The sequence below is a fragment of the Xenopus laevis genome, chromosome 9_10S (genome assembly GCF_017654675.1).
Source record: "Xenopus laevis strain J_2021 chromosome 9_10S, Xenopus_laevis_v10.1, whole genome shotgun sequence".
NCBI lineage: Eukaryota > Metazoa > Chordata > Amphibia > Anura > Pipidae > Xenopus > Xenopus laevis.
Window position 1 is genome coordinate 6945535 of NC_054388.1, and position 23703 is coordinate 6969237.

The following is a 23703-nucleotide window of genomic DNA, read 5'->3' on the forward strand; positions in this document are numbered from 1 at the left end:
TACTAACATTAATGATGAGGCAAAGGTCATTACAGGACACAAGAACTTTAATGGTGTAATGACAGCTTGCCCAGTAATCATGAGCTATGCCTATTATATAACGGCCATGAAGAATTAAAAGTCACTTCATGACAACACAAACATAGTGATTTCACAGGTGGACAACTGTGGTACAGCACCCTATGGAGGTGAGCAGAACCAGAAGATGGTCCCAGTCCCATAACACCATACTAGCATACCATACATAGCTATGATAGACTGGAAATCTATTATACCTTAACCTGTTAATACTCTGTTAATACTCCAAATGAAAACAAGGCCAATATAGACCAAGCACTCAGAATAGCAGATGGATTTTGCTTAATTGCTTTGTTTAATTTGTTCTTCTTAGTTGTCTTAAGAATGAATGAAGAACATGCCAGAGGATGAACAGTCATTTTATAAAGTGAACCAAAGAAAGGCTGGGCATGTATTTATATATTTTGAGTACCTTAACTACCCCCTTCCCAACAAACCACTGCTTAAAAGAGCCTCAGACAATAAGGGGGCCTATTTCGTAATCGTAACATTCAAATTTCAATTTTTTCCACAAATCAAACCGCCATTCATATTTTCGGTTATACGATTCCTGTAGGGTTATATTCCCCTTGGAAGAGGACATCAAGTGTCCTAGGAGGTAAGGTCAAGTAGTTGGATGCTGTTGGGTGGGCGGTTAGACCAAAAACATCCAGTAATGGAAAACCATAGCCATAGAAGTAGAACAGATAACTGTGTGTCTACTTATAGCTTTATCTACCATGTCCAGCTAACATTCAATTGTATCTAAATAGCTCCAAGCCTTTCTCGTTCATTGGACAGGTATTTAGTATATTGTATTAGCTTCTCCTTAGAAGCATCCTTCAGCGCTGTTTTGGGGGTTGAATATCCATTTTGGTGTCGGGCCAAACTGTACGTTACGTAGATACCTGTGGTTAAAATTCATTGTTTGCGCTGTTTTGACACCTTTATGTTGAAAAACAATGTGTGCTCGTTCCAGCACAACAACAAAGGACAGATGAGGCAAGCAGTAGCCATGATCTGTGGTGGGAATGGAGATAAATGTCAAAACATGGGATCCATATTAATGTCTATCTCAGGGCAAACATATCACTTATGTATAAGGTGCACCCTGGTTACGCAAGTGACAGCAGTGTCAGCCTTATCCCTATTAATGGGATTATGTATATAAAATGTCTCACCACCACACTGTTTCATTCCACTCTCCGAAGACCTTCAGCCACAACCCGTGGGACATTCAACTTTAGAACACATGGCTACAGGTTTGTAAAGGGCAGGGTTGTCTTAGGCAGCTAAGATGTAATTAAATCCACCATATCCCACCAATAATAATAATGGATCACATCAGTCTGCCCCAGTGAAGCTTACAATCTAATTTTGCTAGTGTCTGCTTCATCGTAATTGCTTCCATTGTCCAAACGTCTAAACATTTTTTTGAATGAATGTATATTGGAACGTTGAAGCCCATTGTTTATTATTATTTAAAGAAACATTTTAGGGGTAGAGACCCCTCTTTAAGTTTCACGTTCTGCCCCAAATAAGTGTCGTTATTGTTGTGCAGTCTATAAAGGTGGGTGTCATGCTGATACATTTTTGTAGGGTTCTGCTCTTCATTTGGACTCCTGGTCGTCCTGTTGCTGAAGAACGTTGCTGATGTTGGCGCTTTCCCATCGGTGCCCCTGTTCAGTCTATTCACCAATGCTGTAAGCAGAGCACAGTACATTCACATGCTGGCTGCCGACACCTACAGGGATTATGTGAGTATCCCTGATTTTGGTGGTGGAGCATATATCTCTTCAGAACATGTAGATGATCTCAAGCAATTTATTTTGTGTTTGAAACATATGCATCAAACGTTGCAGGAGACCAATATTGACACCTCCCTTGTGTTTTAGGAGAGGACCTATATCACAGACGAGCAGAGGCATTCCAATAAGAACTCCCATGTGGTGTCCTGTTACTCTGAAACCATCCCTTATCCGACAGACAAAGACAACACTCACCAAAAGTCTGTGAGTAAATACCATAGGTAGAGAAATGCGCTGTATAGTGGCCGAGCCAAAGCCACAAAGCCAATGAGGGAGGGTATTTCTCTTGCCAACGTGAGATCTTCATATCCTGGACCTTTCCCAGTCTGTAGATTGTTAATAAAGCATCACCATGCAATTTTCAACAGAGGATGCTGGGAATGTTAGCTCTACATTGACCTCATAAGTTGCATTGCTTTGAACTCAATCCATTTCATTCATGCCTAGAGCTAAGTCAACTGTCTAAAGTTCACCATATGGAAATGTTGTGATTTTATCAAGCAGGCTTGGTTCCAAAAATATTCCGCACCATATTCCATAAATATTCCGGAACTCGCTGAATCTATTCACAACTGGTTCTCTGACTTTATCTTAGTAGTGGCCCTATTTGAGTCTTAAACTATAAGCTGGACCAAATCAGAACCTGTCAAGTCATTTCCCCTCACATTTGAATACCCAAATACTTGTATTTGGCCAAATCTGTTGCAGAAGATGACATTTTCAGCCGAATCCGATTCAGTGTATTCCTGATGTTTATCCACAGGTATCTGGGCTCTTTGATTCAAGCTCCACTTTGGAGTCCATTGTGTTTAGGCAACATTAAGCTATATCAGTTATTGTCTACCCTGCTACAGTATTCCAGAAGTATCCAGAACAACAAACTACCATTGACCTCAGGCCCACAATTAGAGAACCACTACTATTGTTATTGTTGGATTTACTGTACATGCCAAACAGTGAACTGTCCTGTTGTTGCCAATGTGTCTGCTGTGAGAAAGGTTGTCTAGTATTCACTAATATAAAATAGCCGTTTCTAATTGACTCCCAAGAAAACAGTTCTTGACCCTCTCACTCATTTTCCATAACATCATCTGATGGTTTGAGTTCATTTGATCTTTATCAACAAATGTGTTGGCTTGCTAGGTTCCTTCAACTAAAGCCATCCCCTCCTACAAACTAAAGAGAGGCTACGTAGCCTGTACCATAAATAATGCTTTCTTTCTCATGCTTTTGCGACTCCGCAGGACCTGGAGCTTTTGCGGTTTTCTCTGAACCTCATCCAGTCGTGGCTGAATCCAGTGCAAGCCCTAAACAAAGTGTTCAGCAACAATCTGGTGTTTGGGAGTTCTGATGTGTACGAGAGGCTGAAGTACCTGGAGGAAGGCATCCAAGCTCTGATGCGGGTATGTGCCTTTGAGTGGCTTTCCTTAGGTTTATAAATGAAGACTCTGGCATCCCTTTGAATATGTTTAGAACAGTACAGATAAAGTATTCCATGATGGGTCAAGACCGTGGCTTTACAAGAAAAAAAAACTGACTCTTTTAGAGGGCCGCCATTTGCTCAGGACCCCTTTAAACTCATCAAGGTTCCATATATATATATATATATATATATATATATATATATATATATATATATATATATATATATATATATATATATATATATATATATATATATATATATATATGCCATAGTTAAAAGGATAATTAAAACATCAAATAAGCGTTCTTCCTAAATCTGATTCTAATGGACTTTCAAGACAGGCTTTCAAGTGTATCTAGAGCAGTGGTCCCCAACCAGTGGCTCATGAGTAACATGTTGCTCACCGACCCCTTGGATGTTGCCCCCAGTGGCCTCAAAGAAGCAGGTGATTATTTTTGAATTCCAGGCTTGGAGGACAGTTTAGTTGCATAAAAACCAGGTGTACTGACAAACAGAGCCTGCCAGTCCACATAGGGGCTACCAATAGCCAATCACAGACCTTATTTGGCACTCCGTATAACTATATTTATGTTAGTATTGCTCCCCAACTCTTTTTTACATTTGAATGTGGCTCACGGATGAAAAATGGTTGGGGATTCCTGATCTAGAGCATCCTACCCTAGCTGGCCTTCAGGCTGGCCCAACCAACCCAAGGGGCATATTTACTAACATTGGAGATAAATATCTGGAGATTTCTGGATATGTTGCCCATAGCAACCAATCAGCTCTTTGCTTTTGTTTTCTAAGTTATAGGTGGCTGTTTATATATGATTGTTGATTGGTTGCCATGAGCAACATCACCAGAAATCTCTCCAGATATTTATCTCCAATGTTAGTAAACATGCCCCCAAGGCTTTAAAGAGATACTGTCAAGGGAAAACATGTTTTTTTCAAAACGCATTATTTCATTGAGCTGCTCCAGCAGAATTCTGAACTCAATAAGTTTTTCAAAACCGATTTTTTTTCATATTTTATTTTGAAATCTGACAAGGGCAGTTTCCCAGCTGCCCCCAGTCATGTGACTTGTGCTCTGATAAACTTCAGTCACTCTTTACTGCTGTACTGCAAGTTGGAGTGATATCATCCCATCCCTTTCCTCCCCAGCAGCCTAACAACAGAACAATGGGAAGGTAACCAGATAGCAGCTCCCTGGTAGATCTAAGAACAGCACTCAATAGTAAAATCCAGGTCCCACTGAGACACATTCAGTTACATTGAGTAGGAGAAACAACAGCCTGCCAGAAAGCAGTTCCATCCTAAAGTGCTGGCTCTTTCTGAAAGCACATGACCAGGCAAAATGACCTGAGATACACCTACACACCAATATTACAACTAAAAAAAAATATTAGTTGGGTTAGGCAGTTCCAAGCAAGATAAGGTCCATATTATATTTAAGAATTAGTGTATTTCATTTTGTTCAGGAGCTGGAAGATGGCAGCTTCCGCAGCTTTCCCTTCCTGAGACCCCCGTACGAGAGGTTTGACATCAACCTGCGTAGCGACGACGCCCTGGTTAAAGTCTACGGCCTTCTGTCCTGCTTCAAGAAAGACATGCACAAAGTGGAGACCTACCTAAAAGTCATGAAATGCCGACGTTTTGTAGAAAGCAACTGCACCATTTAACGGTATATCTCTCATCAACAAGAGTTACCCATATCCCCCAGAGCGCTATCAAATCGAGCTCTGTCTTCTAACACTGCCTCGTGTGGTAGGAAAGGGGATAGGATCCAAAGTTGTACATTACTTTTGCCTTTAATTTGTTGTCGGAAACCCTTTTGTCACATATGGGTTTTTTTTTCGTGTTGCTAAAATCTTTGTAAATTGTGACTTTAATATATTCTTAATAAAGACGCATTTACAGATTTGGGATTGGACGGTATGTTCAAAATACAGTTTAGAGAAGACGCCCCTCATCTGGAGGTGCTTTCAGTTATACTTTGTCAAAAGCTGAATGTCAGCCTTTTTCATAATCAAATCAGATACAGGTATGGCATCTGTTATCCAGAATGCAGAGGGCCTTGGTTTTCTGGATAAGGGGTTTCTGTAATTTGGATCTTCATACCGCAAGTCTTCTAGAAAGTCATATAAACATGAAATAAACCCAATAGGCTGGTTTTGCTTCCAATAAGGATTAATTATATCTTAGTTGGGATCAAGTACAAGCGACTGTTTTATTATTACACAGAAAAAGGAAATCATTTTTAAAAACTGGAATTATTTGATTAAAATGGAGCCTGTGGGAGACAGCCTTTCCATAATGCTGAGCTTTCTGGATAATGGGTTTCTGGATAACTGATCCCATACCTGTATAAGGTATGCGAGAACCTTTCATTCATTTTCTGGATTCTTCAGTTCAATAAAACCTGTACAGCTGGATATTTCCATAATTTAGATCTTCATACCCTAAGTCTACCAGAAAATCATATAAACATGAAATAAACCCAATAGGCTGGTTTTGCCTCCAATAAAGATGATTTATATCTTAGTTGGGATCAAGTACAAGCTACTGTTTTATTATTACACAGAAAAAGGAAATCATTTTTTTAAAATTTGGATTATTTGGATAAAATGGAGCCTATGGAAGATGTGATGATGATTTCTGGATAGCTGGTTTCCGGATAATGGATACCATACCTGTACAGTCGACTGACAAGAACCTAGTGGCTTTTCTATTTAGGAAGTAATAGACCAAACGCAAGGGTGCATCTTACCTGCCGCTCTCTGCCTAAAATGCATAGGCAACGCTAGATTATTGCATAGGGATAAAAAGGATTTAACCCATAGTACAAATGGAAAGCAGTAACAGCGCCATCTAGCGTCTACACCTATTAGTGCAAATCCTATGCTGTACAGTAGGGTACCCCAACTTTACCCATGAGCCACATTCAAACCTCCTGGGCATGCCAAATATGAGCCATTGTTGGCTATTGGTAGTCTCTGGGTGGACTGGCAGCCTGCAGGAGGAGGTTTTTGAATTGCCTTCTTTTTCAGATGTTTTCCAGCTTCCACTGACCCCATCTAAAAACAAATGCTCTGTAAGGCTACACATGTATTGTTATTGCTACTTTTTATTCCTCCTCTTTCAAACTCAGGCCTCTCCTATTCATCTTCCAGTCTCTTATTCAAATTGGCGCATGGTTGCTAGGGGAATTGGGACCCTAGCAACCAGACTGCTGACATTGAAAACTGGAGAACTGCTGAATATAAAGCTAATTAACTCAAAAGCCACAATTAAAAAATGAAAACTAATTGCAAATTCACTCTACAGCATACCAAGAGTTAATTTAAAGGTGAACAACCCCTTTAAAGGAATAGTTCAGTATAAAAATAAAAACTGGGTAAATTGTTTATTTTATAGTTAGCCAAAACTGTAATGTATAAAGGCTGGAGTGACTGGATGTGTAACATAATAGCCAGAACTCTACTTCCTGCTTTGCAGCTCTCTTGTTTTCCACTGATTGGTTACCAGACAATAACCAATCAGTGACTTGAGGTGGGTCCAAATGGGTCATAACTGTTGCTTTTGAATCTGAGCTGAATGCTGAGGATCAATTGCAAACTCACTGAACAGTTATGTCCCATGTGGCCCCCCTTATAGTCACTGACTAACTCAGAGTTAGAGAGCTGAAAAGCAGGAAGTAGTGTTCTGGCTATTATGTTACACATCCACTCACTCCAGCCTTTATACATTACGCACAGCCTGTTTACCAAGTTTTTATTTTTACACTGAACAAGTTCCTTTAAAAGGAGTGTGAGAATTATTTATTCTCTGGTATCTCAACCACCGTCTAGAAAGTCCCCAGCAGTATACATATATATTTGACTACGCCACAACCAACATTATTTCAATACTTTTTATTTTAGAGCATATCAGACAAATTACAACATGGTTAGAAAACAAAAAAAAAAAAAAAGATTTTAGGTCCAATCGTACAACGTGTACGCCACACTTTAGAATCAGTTCATACAGGAAAATAAAAGTGGAGCTTTAAAGCTTCGATTCGTTTGCTGCATGAAGATATGAAAACGGTCTCATTTACAGACTTAAAGAAGTATATATAGATTTATTTAAAATTGTTAAGAGCTACATTCCCAAGTCCCCACGGAAAACAAAAACAAGAAGGGTCTACGAATCTCATTGAAGTTTAAAATGAAATGGTAGCCCTGATGCTGCACGCTGAAGTAACGCAAAGTAGAACCGCTCTCCTGCCGTGATATTAAAAAGACATTCATTGAAATGCTCGTTAGTTGCAGAAGGCGTGGGAGGGAAGCGGGTGTAGAATGAAGGGAAGGACAGAAGCCTCAGTGTGAGTGGATTCTGCTGGTGATAAAATGCTTCACGGCTAAGCCAAATGCTAAAGGAGAGGGGTGGAAATAAGTCATTTAAACGAATATATGGCTCTGATGATGGTACAGGCAGACTACAACTCCCATGATCACCCTGTAGATTACCTAATTCTGCCCTGGCTCCAGTATCTGCTTAACAGAGCCCTGCCCAACCCTTTTTTTCTGGATTTAAATATTTTTTCCCCAAAATCAAACATTTACCCGATTATTTCCTTTTAACCAAAACCCATTTTCTAACGACCCTATTTTATATCATTTTTTAAACTACGTTGCTTCGCAAAAACAATTGCCAGTTTTTGTTTTTCCATATAAAATTATAGATTTATATATTTACCGAGTCGTTGTTACTAGTAATGTTCGCCTTGCCCTTTCTGTTGCTTGTGGATGTTCCCCCTAGAACTCTGCAAGGCTAGTCAGCTATTATAGGGGGTCCAAAGTGCAGAATCTGGGCATTTACTCTCCCCCAATCAAGCCTCTAATTCACAATCCAGTCGGGTTATTATTCAACTACTTACTGGAGTGACTGTGCACATTCAAATTCCCCCTCATCTTTTTACCCCTCACCTCCCTGCTGCTCCTTTATTTTTAAATCCCCCAAATCTCAGTTCTTTTGAGGAATACAAAGCTACGATGGGGCAACAAAATTACAATTTGGGTGGGTGGGGAAGGCAGACAAATTCATATATTTATATAGTCATATCAAGTATCGGCACTCACCCAATATTCAGCCAAGTCCCGGGTGCATCCCCATAAACTTATTTCAATATTTGTAGTGAGAGGAGGCACTCACGGATCCAAGTCTTAATGAATTTATTGAATTATTCACATATTTCCCCCCATCTACACGTTTCGGTTCCTAATGGGTAGATGGGGGAAATATGTGAATAATTCAATAAATTCATTAAGGGGCAGATTCATTAAGGGTTCGAATTTCGAAGTTAAAAATACTTCGAAATTCGACCCTCGAATTGAAATCCTTCGACTTCGAATATCGAAGTCGAAGGATTTAGCGCTAATCCTTCGATCGATCTATGGAAGGATTTTTCGTTCGATCGAAGGAAAATCCTTCGATCAAAAAAAGGTTAGCAAACCTATGGGGACCTTCCCCATAGGCTAACATTGACTTCGGTAGGTTTTACCTGCCGAAGTAGGGGGTCGAAGTTTTTTTTAAAGGGCAAGTACTTCGACTATCGAATGGTCGAATAGTCGAACGATTTTTCGTTCGATTCGTTCGAATTCGAACAAATTTAACCAATTCGATGATCGAAGTACCAAAAAAATACTTCGAAATTCAAAGTATTTTTCATTCGAATCCTTCACTCGAGCTTAGTGAATCTGCCCCTAAGACTTGGATCCGTGAGTGCCTCCACTTTCTACAAAATATTATATATATATATATATATATATATATATATATATATATATATATATATATATATATATATATATATATATATATATATATATATATATATATATATATATAATACACAAAAGCCATGAATATCTTGTAAATTATATCCTTATAAACAGTGAGTTCTGATGTCATCAGTTATAAATGGCGAGTTCTGATGTCATTACTGTCACTGAAACTTGTGTATTATAATAAATAAAGTACCCCTTGTTGCAAATTATAAGGATATTAGAAGTTACCTCGGAGTTCCATGACCTGTATAAAAACCTCAGCCTTCGGCCTAGTGTTTTATATGGTTATGAAACTCCTCGGTAACGTATAATATCCTTATGATTTACAAGAGGGGTTACCCTGGGTGCACAGTTAATAAATGTGTATATAATCAAGAAGAGGAACCAGCACTCCTAATTTGTCTTTATTTTACATTCATGCTCCATCATGCATGAATGTAAAATGATGCAGCATGAAGTAAAACAAGGACAAAGAACATTGAAACACAAAACTGTACTGCTGGTTCCTCTTCTTGATTAAATATTTATGATGCAATAAAATATTAGTAAATTAGAATACCTTATCACTGTACAGATTTTAGGGACGCACCGAATCCACTATTTTGGATTCGGTCGAAACCCCGAATCCTTTGCGAAAGATTCGGCTGAATACCGAACCAAATCCTAATTTGCATATGCAAATTAGTGGTGGGTATGGGAAAAAAAAATTTGTTTCCTTGTTTTGTGACAAAAAGTCATGTGATTTCCCTCCCCGCCGCTATTTTGCATATGCGAATTAGAATTCGGTTCGGCTGGGCAGAAGGATTCGGCTGAATCCAAATCCTGCTGAAAAAGGCCGAATCCCGAACCGAATCCTGGATTCGGTGCATCCCTAACAGATTTCCTTCCAGACGGGGGATATCCAAGAGCACTCGAGGATATTCCTTAAAGAAATAATATTCTAAAGAGTGGGAGCAGTCATCTCAGAAGCCTTTAAGAGCAGGCTGGTGGTACTACATGCAAGTCAGTATGAATCGTGTGTAGATTTAGAAGTATGTAAACTGCTTTGGGTTTTGTCCTGTGATGCAAGTGATTTAATAAACACCATTCCTACAACTTATTCAATTCGGTGCCTGTGGGCTCTCCAACTTTTGCAGACTCCACGGTCAGACTGATGGGAGTTTCAGTACCAGACTAGAAAAAACAAAAAAAAAACAAAAAACGACCACATCTATAAAGCAGATCCTGCACCCACGCTTCAGCTGTACATTTGCCGTGTAAAATGGAAAAGGGCATTTCCAAAGTGACAAACGTGCTTAAAAACATGCAGTGGCCTTTCAGGTTAAATAATAAAAGGCTGTTAATAATAATGTTTGGTGGATAAAAGCACGAGGGTGATCTATCGCTGTGCCACGTGCAGGTAATAAAACCCTCAGCTGTGAAAGTTCTCTTAAACCAAACACTGGTGGATGTGCACCGATAATACATGAAGTGAAACCATTTAACAAAAAAAAAATGGCTGCTTCACAGCATTCTTTAGTGCAAGATGCCTTGAATGTTTACACCACAAGGCCTAGATGCAGCTGGTAAGAACCAGCACAGACTGGCATAAGACACAGAAGAAGTGGCAAAATAAATGGTTACGATGAAAGGATGCTGCGCCATCAAATTTCTTTAAAGGGGAACTATCGGGAAAATGAAAATTTAAAATAAGCTTCAGCATACAATCAGTTAAAAATTCTGTACTGTTTCTGAAATAATCAAGTTTATGTTCACCATCAATCTCTCAGCATCCGTTTCTCCTCATTCTGTCTTTATTCAGCAGTGTTAGATGTTCCTTGACAGTTTGATCCAATATATCTTATAGAGCTCACTATTGAAATCAACAGACATCATGTCTCTCTACATGCAGAATTTGTGCGAAAAGCAGTTATTTTGTTGAATGAGCTAGAATACATCTACTAGGAAAGGAAGCCCCCCTATAAGATTCACCTGACACCCAACTGCTGCAGGAAGACAGAATGAAGAGAAACAGATGCTGAGAGAGGAATAGTGATGATAAACTTAATTATTTCAGAAACAATGCAGAATTTTTCATTGATGGTATTTACAAAGTTTCTTGTATCAGTATGATGAAGCTTATATTACATTTTCGCAATAATTCCCCTTTAAGACAGAATGGCAATGCACAGAATGGGTGTTGAAGGCAACTGCGGACATGGCTGAATGGGTAGTGTTATTTGGGGTGTGGAGGATTAATACTGCTAAGCATGTATAAGGCACAGTATGAGATTGCTGCTCCCACTCATACAGGCGTGCAAACACACGCAACGGTAACGTGTGCAAAAACAAATTACATGCCCGTCCGTTACACAATAGAGGTGCTGGCCAGCTCTGCCAAGATGTTGAATAGGATGGGATTTGGGAGGGAGAGAGGGGCATAGGGATGGAGGGCACTCATATGGGAGGGGATCACTTCTGGTTCTTCAGCTGGTTAGAGAGCCAGTCCAAGCCCTCATATAGCCCATCTCCGCTGGTCGCACAGGTAGCCTGAATGTACCAGTTCCGATGACGAAGGGAATGCAGGCCTAGCTTGTCTGTGATTTCAGCAGCATTCATAGCATTTGGAAGGTCCTAAAGACAAAGAAAGGAAATAAAAAAAGAAATAAAGAATGAGGTAGAAAGGCATAGGTGCAGATGTATAACTACAGTTCCACAAAAGCTGAAACAGTCACAGGATGAATAGGAGACATTTAAATCATTTAACAAATCATTTGAGTTTATGGACTCAACTCTTTTGCAACAGTGACACCAATCAAAAATACATCAACAAAGCCATGGGATGTAACTATAATGATGTTGTACAACAGGATACCAACTCAAATATGCAAGCTGCAAACAAAGTTGACTTATGGAACGAAGGGTGTCTGTAAAGAAGGAATAATCATACCTGCTTATTAGCAAACACTAACAGTACTGCATCTCGCAGCTCATCTTCTGCTAGCATCCTTGTTAACTCCTCTCTGGCTTCATTTACTCTTTCTCTATCATTACTGTCCACAACAAAGATGAGACCTGCATCAAAACAAAAAAAATTTGATTCTCTTAAAAATAAAAAAACATGCTTAACACAAATGACTCCTGTATGGTTATTATATTAATTGGAATAGAGTAGGTGTCTGTCATTAAAGGGCATGTAAAGGCAAAAAAATATACTTTAATTAAAAATGTGTACCGTTTTTATAAGAAACCTGACTGTATGCAGTGAAATTCTCCCTTCATTTACTGCTGTGGATAGGAATTGTCAGACGGTCCCTAACTGCTCTGCAGGGAAACAATCATATTTATGAACAGCAGGGGGAGCCCCCGCCTTCCCAGCCATGCAGAACTCAAGCAGCTTTGTTTGTTTCCCTGTAGAGCAGCCGGCGACTGTGTAGACATTTGTATTGGATTTTATTGTTGCCTTTACATCCCCTTTTACTGTTTCCAACTCCAGCTGCAGGGACAAAGAACATGGAGCCAGATTTAAACAGATAAACTGGGATTCTATTTGGAGGATTATTTTGCTGCAGCCACTGGTTCTGCAGAGTTGGAGAAAGTTTGTATTAAACAATACAAAAACTATAAAATCCACATTAGATCACATGACAACACAGGACCCAGTGCAGTCTGTATATTCTGATTATTAATCAGTCTTGCTGTATTGGCTTCTGGCAGATATTATTTGACTTGTGCTGTTTTGATCATTTATGACGATCTCTAAGCAGCCCAGACCACACTGAGCATGTGCACAGTCTTGGTCTTGCAAAGATGTATAACAAAGTTACAAGATGGTGACCCCCTGTTGCCAACTTTGAAATTATAAATCATTTGTTTGATTAGGCTTGTGGTGCAGTAAGTTTATGTTTATGTTTAGTATACAAAATACAGCATTTCTAGCCTTATTCTATTTTGGACTTTCCTTTCCTTTTAAGTTCAATGATCATCATCCATCTCTCTATATCCATCTTTATACATATACAGTTGGCCTAAACTCGTGAAATTGGCCAGACTGGTTGGACCAAAGTCATAGTAACCAAATGCAGAATTCTATGTAATTCTACTGTCGACACAAGATCTGCTTACCCTGAGTGTTCTGGAAATAATGACGCCACAAAGGTCGAATTTTGTCCTGACCGCCAACGTCCCACACTGTAAAACTGATGTTCTTGTATTCTACCGTTTCAACATTAAAACCTGAAATGGAGAGGGGAAAGAAAAGCACATTGAATATATGCACAGACTTTAGATAGCACCCACACACTGTATCCTATGAAAAGCAATGAATGATACCTATTGTGGGGATGGTGGTCACAATCTCGCCAAGTTTCAGCTTGTACAGGATGGTGGTCTTTCCGGCTGCATCCAACCCCACCATAAGAATTCGCATCTCCTTCTTACCAAAGAGGCCTTTGAACAGATTGGCAAAGATGTTCCCCATTGTAGTGTGTGTATATATCTAGACAGGAAACAAAATAGTAAAATTAAAGGGATACTGTCATGGGAAAACATGTTTTCAAAACTGACATGGGGCTAGACATATTATCAGTTTCCCAGATGCCCCAGTCATTTGACTTGTGCTCTGATAAACTTCAGTCACTCTTTACTGCAAGTTGTAGTGATATCACCCACTCTTACCCCCCCCCCAGCAGCCTAACAACAGAACAATGGGAAGGTAACCAGATAGCAGCTCCCTAACACAAGATAACAGCTGCCTGGTAGATCTAAAGCTGGTCATGGATGTAAAGATTTCTAAGGGTAGGGACACACTGGACGATTTGTCGCCAACGTTTTAAAAAAGTAAATCGCGGCGACAAGACGATCGTCTTTTTTGAACAGACGATTCACAGCGACTATTGGCACAGAGCGATTTGTATCCCATTACTCTGTGCGGTACGTGCTCCACCCAAACCGGAAACGGTTTGTGCTTCCCGCTGTAACCTGGCGTCTTTACGTTCTTGCGTCATTGCGTTCGCATTGTAATTTGAATACAATTGCTGCTACTTATCTGTATGTGTGTGCGTGTCTAGGAGATTTCAGTGCTTTTCTAAGTACATGCTATTTCTGATAAATCGCTCGGAAAAGGGTCTCAGTGCGTTTTGGAGCTACAGGCGATTCACAAACGCGCTGTGGGCACAGGAGCTGGCGTCTTTCATTTGGTTTTGTTCAGAGACAAAACGAGCGATATGTCGCCGCGATTTGCTTTTTAAAAACGTTGGTGACAAATCGTCCAGTGTGTCCTTACCCTTAAAGATCCAATCGTTATCGTGAGAAACGATTGTTTAAATGTACGATGTGTCCATCAACTAAAAAGACCATTTCAGGTGATATGTGATGTTGCCAGCAAAACTGGGGGGAGCTGCCTGCTTGGCCCTGCAGACATAGATACATTGCACTGGGGCCGATAAAGTTTTTTTATCCTGGACGATCAATTTTCTGACAGATGTCGGACGAAAAAACCGTAAGATGTACGATCGTTCGAATCCAACTAACTTCACGATAATTTTGAAGGATTGGTCGGACTTCGGTAAAATCGGTCGTTCGGCAAGAAAAATCTTTGCGTCTATGGGGACCTTTAGAACAGCACTCAATAGTAAAATCCAGGTCCCACTGAGACATATTCAGTTACATTGAGTAGGAGAAACAACACCCTGCCAGAAAGCAGTTCCATCCTAAAGTGCTGGCTCTTTCTGAAATCACATGACCAGGCAAAATGAGCTGAGATGCACCTACACACCAATATTACAACTAAATACACTTGCTGGTTCAGGAATGACATTTTATATTGTAGAGTGAATTATTTGTAGTGTAAACTGTGTCATTTAGAAATAAAAACGACACCATAAAAATCATGACAGAATCCCTTTAAGGTAGGATGATCCAAAATACAGAAATATCTGCGGATAGCCTCAGGTCCCGAGCATTCTGGATAACAGGTCCCACACCTGTACTAGTGACATTAGGTTACAAAGCAGTTTTTTCGTCGCACTCCCTATCAAGGCCACATTCATCTGTGCAACAATCACGAGCAGACGTCCTTCACAAGTCACTTGAATGGAAGGGAAGAGTTGTCACAGCAACATATAAAATACCTTGCACCCTCCTGTAATAACAATGGGACTGATGACTGAGTGTGGGAGGACAAGCATAGTCTGCTCACATTTAGATTAACTGTTAGTATGATATAGAGAGGGATATTCTGAGACAATTTGCAATTGTTTTTAGTTATTTAGCTTTTTGTTCAGCAGCTCTGCAGTTTGCTATGTCAGCCATCTTGTTGCTAGGGTCTAAATGACCCTAGCAACCATGTCCTGATTTGAATAAGAGACTGGAATATGATTAGGAGAAGCCTGAATAGAAATAGAAAGATGAGTAATAAGTAGACATAATACATTTCTAGCTTTACAGAGCACTTTAGATGGGGTCAGTGACCCCCATTTGAAAGCAGGAAAGAGTCAGAAAAAGAAGGCAAAAACTATAAAAAAAAATAAACAATGAAGACCAACTGAAAAAGACCAACGAAGTGCTCGCCTGGCACTTCCTGGAAGTGCTCGCCTGGCACTTCCTGGAAGTGCTCGCCTGGCACTTCCTGGAAGTGCTCGCCTGGCACTTCCTGGAAGTGCTCGCCTGGCACTTCCTGGAAGTGCTCGCCTGGCACTCCTGGAAGTGCTCGCCTGGCACTTCCTGGGAAGTGCTCGCCTGGCACTTCCTGGAAGTGCTCGCCTGGCACTTCCTGGAAGTGCTCGCCTGGCACTTCCTGGAAGTGCTCGCCTGGCACTTCCTGGAAGTGCTCGCCTGGCACTTCCTGGAAGTGCTCGCCTGGCACTTCCTGGAAGTGCTCGCCTGGCACTTCCTGGAAGTGCTCGCCTGGCACTTCCTGGAAGTGCTCGCCTGGCACTTCCTGGAAGTGCTCGCCTGGCACTTCCTGGAAGTGCTCGCCTGGCACTTCCTGGAAGTGCTCGCCTGGCACTTCCTGGAAGTGCTCGCCTGGCACTTCCTGGAAGTGCTCGGCTGCCTAATAAGCATGCAATAGTAAGGGCAATACCTCTGCCAGCCAATCAACACAAGGAGCAGTTTTACGAGGGAAACCGATTGCTACAACAAACCAGATATTTCCAATTACAACAGTTGGCTGCCCAGCCTTGTTTACACTAGCAACTTTGTTGCAATCACAACTACGTATTGGCAATTCCCGTTCCGCCTTATCTAAACATGCACTGCCCTCCCCTTTACTCTAAACCCAATAAACTTTTTTTTTTGGAGTGATTTTGCAAAGTGCCTAAAATCTCCCCCCTCCCACCCAGTAAATTGCCCTTTTGAAATCTTTCAATAACTAAAGAAACAGAGGCCGTTTATCAAAGGTCAAATATCGAATTCACGTGATTTTTTTTTTTTTACTCTATTAAATTTGAATATACTCACAATACGACTTTGAATGGTCGTATCGAGTTTTTCTCCAAACAAAATAAAACTTGAATGTCAGGAAGGCGATTAACATCTCCAAATGGCTCCACGGAGCTATAATGAAAAGTCGCTTGCGCTAAAGCACACGCGGCGCTTCGTTTTCCGAAGTCACCCGAAGTTGCCTCACGAGAAAACTTCGGGCGACTTCGGAAAACGAAGTCATTCATAAAAATTGGATAAAATGGAGTCCATGGGAGCTTTATTCCTGTAACTGAAAATTCTGGATTCTGAGTTTCCGAATTATGGATCCCATACCTGTATCGCTATTTTAGGGATAGTTTTTTTCATTGCCAATATTTTGCCTATAACAGAACGGTCACATTAGGCATCCAACACTTCTACATCACATTATAATACCGAAAAGCTAAGAATTTCCTATAAAGTATATCTTTATCGATGCCTCTTAGTGATGTCACCGGTTATAAATGGCGCTTAGTGATGTCATTAGTTATAAACTGCACTTAGTGATGTCATTTTTGTCACACGACTCATTAAAACGTGCGTATTATAATAAAGTATCCCTTGTTGGAAAATAGGAGGATATTAGAACTAACCTTTTTGTGATGTCATCAGTTATAAACAGCTCTTAGTGATGTCATCAGCTATAACCCGACCTTAGTGGTGTAATTTTTGTCACTTGACTCCCTATAAACAGGTGTATTATAATAAAGTACCCCTTGTTGGAAAATAGGAGGATATTAGAAGTAACCTATTATGTCATCGGTTATAAACTGCTCTTAGTGATGTCATCAGTTATAAATGGAGCTTAGTGGTGTCATTTGACTCACTATAAACCTGTGTATTATAATAAAGTACCCCTTGTTGGAGTGTATAGTGAATAAAGGATATTATAAGTTACCGAGGAGTTTCATGACCATATAAAAACCACGAGGCCAAACTCTGAGGCAACTTCTAATATCCTTATATTTTGCAACTGGGAGTACATTATTTATTATAATACACAAGTTCCAGTGAGTCATGTGACAGAAATGACATCAGAACTCACCGTTTATAAGGATATAATTTACAAGATATTCTTGGCTTTTGTGAGGATATTGGAAGTAACCTCTTCATGATGTCATCAGTTATACATGGCTCTGAGTGATGTCATCGGTTATAAATGAAGCTTAGTGATGTCATTTGACTCACTATAAACCGGTGTATTAGAATAAATAAAGTACTGCTTGTTGGAATATATGAGGATCTTAGAAGTAACCTTGGAGTTAAATGATCTGTATAAAGTGTATTTGGGCATGGAACTCCTCAGTGACTTATAATATCCTTATAATATACAATAGGGGGTCGTTTATTCACTATATAAGGGCTGGATTCACTTGTTATTGGTTTATATACGTACAGAAAGCAACAAGGGCCTCCGGCAAAATCATTTTACACCCCCACTTTTAATAACAAGATCTATATCATGAAACTGCACACAGGGCCCCCAATACTATCTGGGGTTTGTTTTCACTATAGTTACAGCCCTGGGGGAAGCCATGTCCACAACAAGGGCAGAGCTGGGTGAGAACTCCTGGCAATGAATGGTGACTGAGAGGGTCCATAAGTCAGGGGTGCCCCACATGCTGCTGGAAATATTTAATTGATTAATATCCCCTCCTTCACGCTTTGGTTTCTCCCAAAGCCCCTCCCCCTCTCCTCTTTAAAAACCACTTCCTGACTGACACTAAAAGCCAAGGCGGATCTTTACAGAAGTCCAACAGTATTAGAGTAAGCGAAACTGAAGTCGACACAGAACTACACATCCCAACTAGAAGCGATTGTGTGGTTAGAACGCCTGGAACCCGACAGCAACAAGAAGGCCGCAGCCTGAGCAGAATTAGGAGCTAGCAACACGTCTCTGCCTGAGCATTATTACCCTGCAGATATCTCTCTCTCCCCCTCACAACGTATGGAGATAACCGCGTCAAAAACAAGTCTTACCACCGTCTCCTTGTGCCTCCCGCCGCCTCTTCTTTGCTGCTCACTCACACGAAATGGCGGCGTCCGCTCGCTAGCGTCACTCTAGGAGGGGAACCGGTTGCGTACCTGCGTGGGTGGCACCGCGCCGCCCAATCAACATGCACCATTTAGATCACAAGGGTCAAAGCGAACCAATCCGCCCACTGAACGTCAGTATAAGTCATTTGGGGAGGGTGATAGGGAAGCCAGGGGATCGGCCATCTTGCTACTCCTCTGCGAGTTTTATTCGGGTTCCTGTATCACAGTGAAACCTTACCACCAAGGGGCGCAAGCAATAAAATATAAGCCACTAGAGGTCATGTTATTAATATACGAGAATTATAAAAATGTAGCATGGTTTTGAAGATAGGAATACGTTGCTGCTTCAATTCAGGCGGGTAATGGGAGCACAAACATGGCCGAGTACTAGCTTCAGAAGACCGTTGCAAAAAGCGAGCTTGCGTCTTCTGCCAAATCACATCAAAAGCGTCACCGTGTGGGCAGTTCCTAAACGTGTCGGTAACCAATGATGATGTGATTCGTCTGACAGCGGGGTTGGGCGTGGCTTTAGGCTTGAGGTATATAATGGAAGATGCAAGCTGCGCACTATATTTAGCTTGCGTGGCGGGGATGGAGTGGTTGTTTGAGTGGATAAGCAGTGCTGGGAGTGGGGCGCCATTTTCATTGGTTTAAGTGGTTGCCGTGGAAACCAAATTCACCTCATAATTGCTCAGATACTGCTATACATGTGTAGGATGAAAACAGGCCTCGGTCCATGCTGTGAAATAAAGGACCATTGATGAATCTTATGCAAATCACTTTTTGTCCCCTAAACTGTCCAAATATGTTCAAGTTTTAATTACATTTAACCCTAAGAATAAAATCAGATGAGGTAGAAACCGATTCCAAAAGATACTTCCCAACATTTCTGCTTCTTTCAGGCAATTTTCCCAAACCTAAATGTCCGGCCTTTCCTGCTGCGGAGATTTCATTCGGATGTTCTGCTCAATAAGCCGACGTGTAAGCGGCAAAACAAATGTTTGAGAGAGAGAAAAAAGCTGCCTGTTAAAAATAATAATATAAAAAGAATTGTCTCAAGTGCCACTTTATTAGAAATCTCGCCGGATGTTTGTAAGCCTTTCCCACATACTAGTGTTTTAAGGTGGCCATACATGGAGAGATCCGCTCGTTTGGCGATGTCGCCAAACGAGCGGATCTCCCTCCGATATGCCCACTTTGAGGTGGGCAATATCGGGCTGATCCGATCGTGGGCCCTAGGGCCCAACGATCGGATCCTAACGATGCCTAACGGGTAGTCGGTTCGCCGGACCGCATCAACTAATAGATCCAGACGGAATTTTTTGTCCCATCCGATCGAGATCTGGCCGACTTTCGGCCAGATCTCGATCGGTGAAGCCCGTCGGGGGGCCCCATATATGGGCCAATAAGCTGCCGACACAGTCTGTCGGCAGCTTTTATCAGCCCGTGTATGGCCACCTTTAGTTAGTGGCCTGTAGAAAAATAGGCCTCAGTTTAGCTCAGGGGAGAGATGGATAACTGGTAGTCATGGCTACGTGCAGGTGTAATGTGAGTGAATCCCAATAAGTCGTTCCACGTAGCACTGGCATTCAAAAGAGGCCTTGGTATTTCAGGTACACAGAGGCCCAATAAATATTGACGCTTTATGGTGTCTTTACAGCAGCCCCTCTGCCATTTTCTGGTCTAGGCCAGCTACATAGTCAGTAGTGATGTGCGGAAGTCGGATGCCGGCATTTGAAGGTGGCGGGCGGGGAGAGCAGGAGAAGAGCTTAACCCGCACCCGCCCGTCACCCGTGAGGAGCAGTGCAAGGTCGACCCGAACCCTCACGACCTGCGGGTATCGGGTCGGCCTGCACATCACTAGTAGTCAGATCAGACCCTTAACCTTAAAGGAGAACTAAACCCGCCTAGGTGCAATTGCACCAGGGCCCGCACCCCCCGGGACCCGCCACGTAGTGTTGCCACCTGGCCGGTATTTTCCAGTAAAAATTATGGTTGATCTCAATGTTATTAATGGGAATAAAGATACATATATAGGAAGACCCCCCCAATGCTATCTGCCTGCCCCTGTGTTAGGGTTTAGCCATCAGCAAAGGTGGTAAAGCTACCGCTGCGATTTCCACTTCCGGAGAGGGGTGGAGGGGACCGGCTGCATAGCATGCATCCGGGCCTCGCCTAGTAGTTCCATTACTGCTACATACAAAAGCCCCCTTCCACTTCCCTCCATCTGTTCCCCTCATCTCTCCCTTCCCGCACAGTCTATTATGTAAAAAACACCCCTGTCTGAAAACCTCAGCTAAAAACGCAGAATAGCGCAGTGCAGTTCCCAGGCACCATCTTCTGTCCATTCAGATACTCTTCGGTGACGTGGTAACAGGTGCATGCGCAGGTGAAGTGAATTCCTGACTAGCGCCAATTGCTCATGCGTCTGCAGAGTGCGTGTCGACGCTGAGACACATTGGTGATTATTTATTAAAGTCCGAATGCTAAAAACTCAAAAAATTTGTACTATAAAAACTGAATTTTTAGTGAAAAAAACCTTGAATTTTTTGAGACTTATTATACCCAGAGGATGCAAAAAGTCAGAATCCGAAAATACTCCATCTTCAACCTGTCGAAGTCCTGTAGAAGTCAATGGCAGTGGTCCTATTTGCAATTTGAAGATATAATGGTCTGTGCTGGGTTTCATACGATAATCTGAACATTTCGGGCTTTTCCACAGATTTCACGAAAAAATTGGGACTTTTCAGGCGTCAAATCCGAAAATTCCGGATTCTTTGTGAGACAATCCGATTTTTTCATGTTTTTTTGAATGATTAATAAGGGTAAATCGTGGATTCTAGTTTGGTCGGACTTTTTTTATTTAAAACATGAGAGAAATTCGGATTTTAATAAATAACCCCTAAAGAATATTGTAATGGGCAGAAGATGGTGTCTGGGAACTCCCGCTGCGCTGCATTTTTAGCTCAGGTTTTCTATTACATAATAGACTGTGCGGAAAGGGAATATAACTGGTACATACTACCCCCCATATCCCACCTTAGGTGGGATATGGGGGGTAGTATGTACCAGTTATATTTCTTTTAAATGTGTACTACAATAAATTAATACTTTTTACTTGAAGAAGCTTTGGGACTTATATCATTTTTTGATATAAACTTTGTTATAATTGATAGCCCTTTTGAACTGGGGCGAGTCCCGTAGGCTTGGCTGGATAATTATATGGACTCCCGATCTTGAATAGAATCATGTGCGGAAAGGGAGACATGAGAGGGGTCGAAGGAGGTATTTAAGGGGGGCTCTTGTTCCTAAGGGGGTTTAGATCTCCTTTGAGCTGGCCATAGACGGGCAGCTTTTATTCACATGTACGAAGAATGATGCTTCATTGCAATCTACTGACCTGCCACTAACCATTCAGATTAAATAAAGTAGTAAAAGAACAAATCAGATGATGTTCTGGCCGTGACAGCAATTGTACGAAAGTTATGTCTGGCAAATAGCAGCGAGTCACCCATTGATATTGTCAGGCAATACATGCAGAGATATTATCGTTAACCGTCAGCAATCTTTGAACCTCTTAGATTAAGCGACCAATCACCGTGGTACGAAAAATGTTGATCCACGCACCTTCGGAAAATTATACAAAACTTAAACCGAAACTAAACACTTCACAACAATTATGGGTTGGAGAAGGTAGTTAGTCAGATATCTGTCACAGTATCATGAACGTCTCCTTATCTGTAAGTCTGAGACACAGGCAGCAGCTGAGGAAAGGGTGGGTTTAGTATCATTGTCCATAAAACGTTTATAAAAAGCAATAATGGTAATAAAACTAGAAATTATTCGGTGCTGCTGTTCTGTTTTAAAAAAAAGAAGCATATTTCCAGGGGCAAAACATAAATCAAAGGATAGAGACTCAGAACCAGACTGTAAAATTAAGAAATGTGGGGAAACCCACAGTCCGAGTATTAAACACACCACAACAGTGATCCTAATTAATATTTATAAACCTGTTTTGGGGCTCATTTTGTTTTATGATCCAAATACAGCTGTTCCCTACTGCTGCTGCTGCTGCCTTTGTGAGCCAAGTGCAAGGCAGCTGAGTGCCGGGATAACTGCCAAGAACTGAATGGACCAGTGAACTGACATTCCCCATTTATAATGCAATAACAGCAGCTTTTATTTATTTTTATTTCACATTTTTATTTCACATTACCGTATGCTGCATAGGCCAATGTCTCATATATTTTGCATCTTTCACTTAACACCATCTGTATATATACGAATCCTCGAAAAAGCAGTTCACAATGGGAAAAGACACCAACATTAACAAGTATTTGTGTCTGAAAAGAATACATAATGTTAAGTAAAATAGTTTTGGAAAACAAAATATTTACTAAGAGATTATCTGGTGCCGTGTCCGATGTGTTCCCATGGGAGCTGCTGGCGGAGAAACTCACACTCTGGTTGGGACACACAAAAGTCACCATAAGTTGTGGCACATAATTAATGCCTTTTCCATGTTCCTTACCTAGAGCTTGTAACCCAGAGCAAACACCAACGTCCCGGTCATGGCTTATGCTTCTGTCTATAACAGCCGCCTTTCAATTCGGGACGAGCACTCTGCTATTCGGATGCCGCCGGATCTTAAAGTGAGAGGACCAAGGAGAGAGTTCTGGGCAGACGAGGGAACCGAACATGTACAGGAAGGACGGGGAACAAGGAGCGTCGTTGAGGTGACAGGCCGGGGCCAATGCCAATCAGTAACGCAGTACAAAGTCAGGATCCAAGAATGGTCATTATAGGCAGGGAATTAGCAGAAGTCAGGTACAGGCAATGGTCAAAGAACAGAGATTAGTATTAAAAGTACATCCAGGTACTATTAGGAAATAGACCTACATTGGGCAGTGAGTGTTTGGTCGAAATCTCTTCTCTTTAAAAATTAGAATTTCGTGCGAAGCGAAGCGAGATGACATCACGCGCAAAGAGGATGCGCACACTGACGAGAACCACTACGAAGGCCGCAAAGTAAGTGGCACCACTAGACCACCAGACCCCACCGGAAGTTTGGCATGAAATTGACTTATAAGGTGATCAGCCC

The 23703-nt window shown here is 41.3% G+C and overlaps 2 protein-coding genes across 2 annotated transcripts; one reads left to right on the top strand and one right to left on the bottom strand.

The window, feature by feature from the left end:
- The first annotated feature begins 1255 nt into the window (after window positions 1–1255).
- gh1.S (growth hormone 1 S homeolog) lies at window positions 1256–4973 on the top strand. The gene is given in 5 exon segments (NM_001090379.1): window positions 1256–1319; window positions 1657–1814; window positions 1953–2069; window positions 3110–3268; window positions 4773–4973. Coding segments are annotated over 5 exon segments (645 nt in total). The 5' UTR covers window positions 1256–1309.
- Window positions 4974–11511: 6538 nt separating this feature from the next.
- Window positions 11512–18702, bottom strand: arf1.S (ADP ribosylation factor 1 S homeolog). The gene is made up of 5 exons (XM_018238121.2): window positions 18546–18702; window positions 13434–13599; window positions 13227–13337; window positions 12052–12176; window positions 11512–11735 (listed from the first exon to the last, which is right to left on the bottom strand). Exons 2-5 carry the CDS (start codon window positions 13579–13581, stop codon window positions 11574–11576), a joined length of 546 nt encoding a protein of 181 aa, XP_018093610.1. The 5' UTR covers window positions 13582–13599; window positions 18546–18702; the 3' UTR covers window positions 11512–11573.
- Window positions 18703–23703: the final 5001 nt, after the last annotated feature.

Excerpts from the sequence above, each read along its gene's own strand:
- arf1.S (XM_018238121.2), bottom strand. The coding sequence starts at position 13,581 with ATGGGGAACATCTTTGCCAATCTGTTCAAAGGCCTCTTTGGTAAGAAG. Across the intron at positions 12,177-13,226 it reads TTATTTCCAGAACACTCAGG|GTCTCATCTTTGTTGTGGAC; the intron begins GTAAGCAGATCT and ends GTTTTGATGCAG. Across the intron at positions 11,736-12,051 it reads TAGTGTTTGCTAATAAGCAG|GACCTTCCAAATGCTATGAA; the intron begins GTATGATTATTC and ends CTTTGTCTTTAG.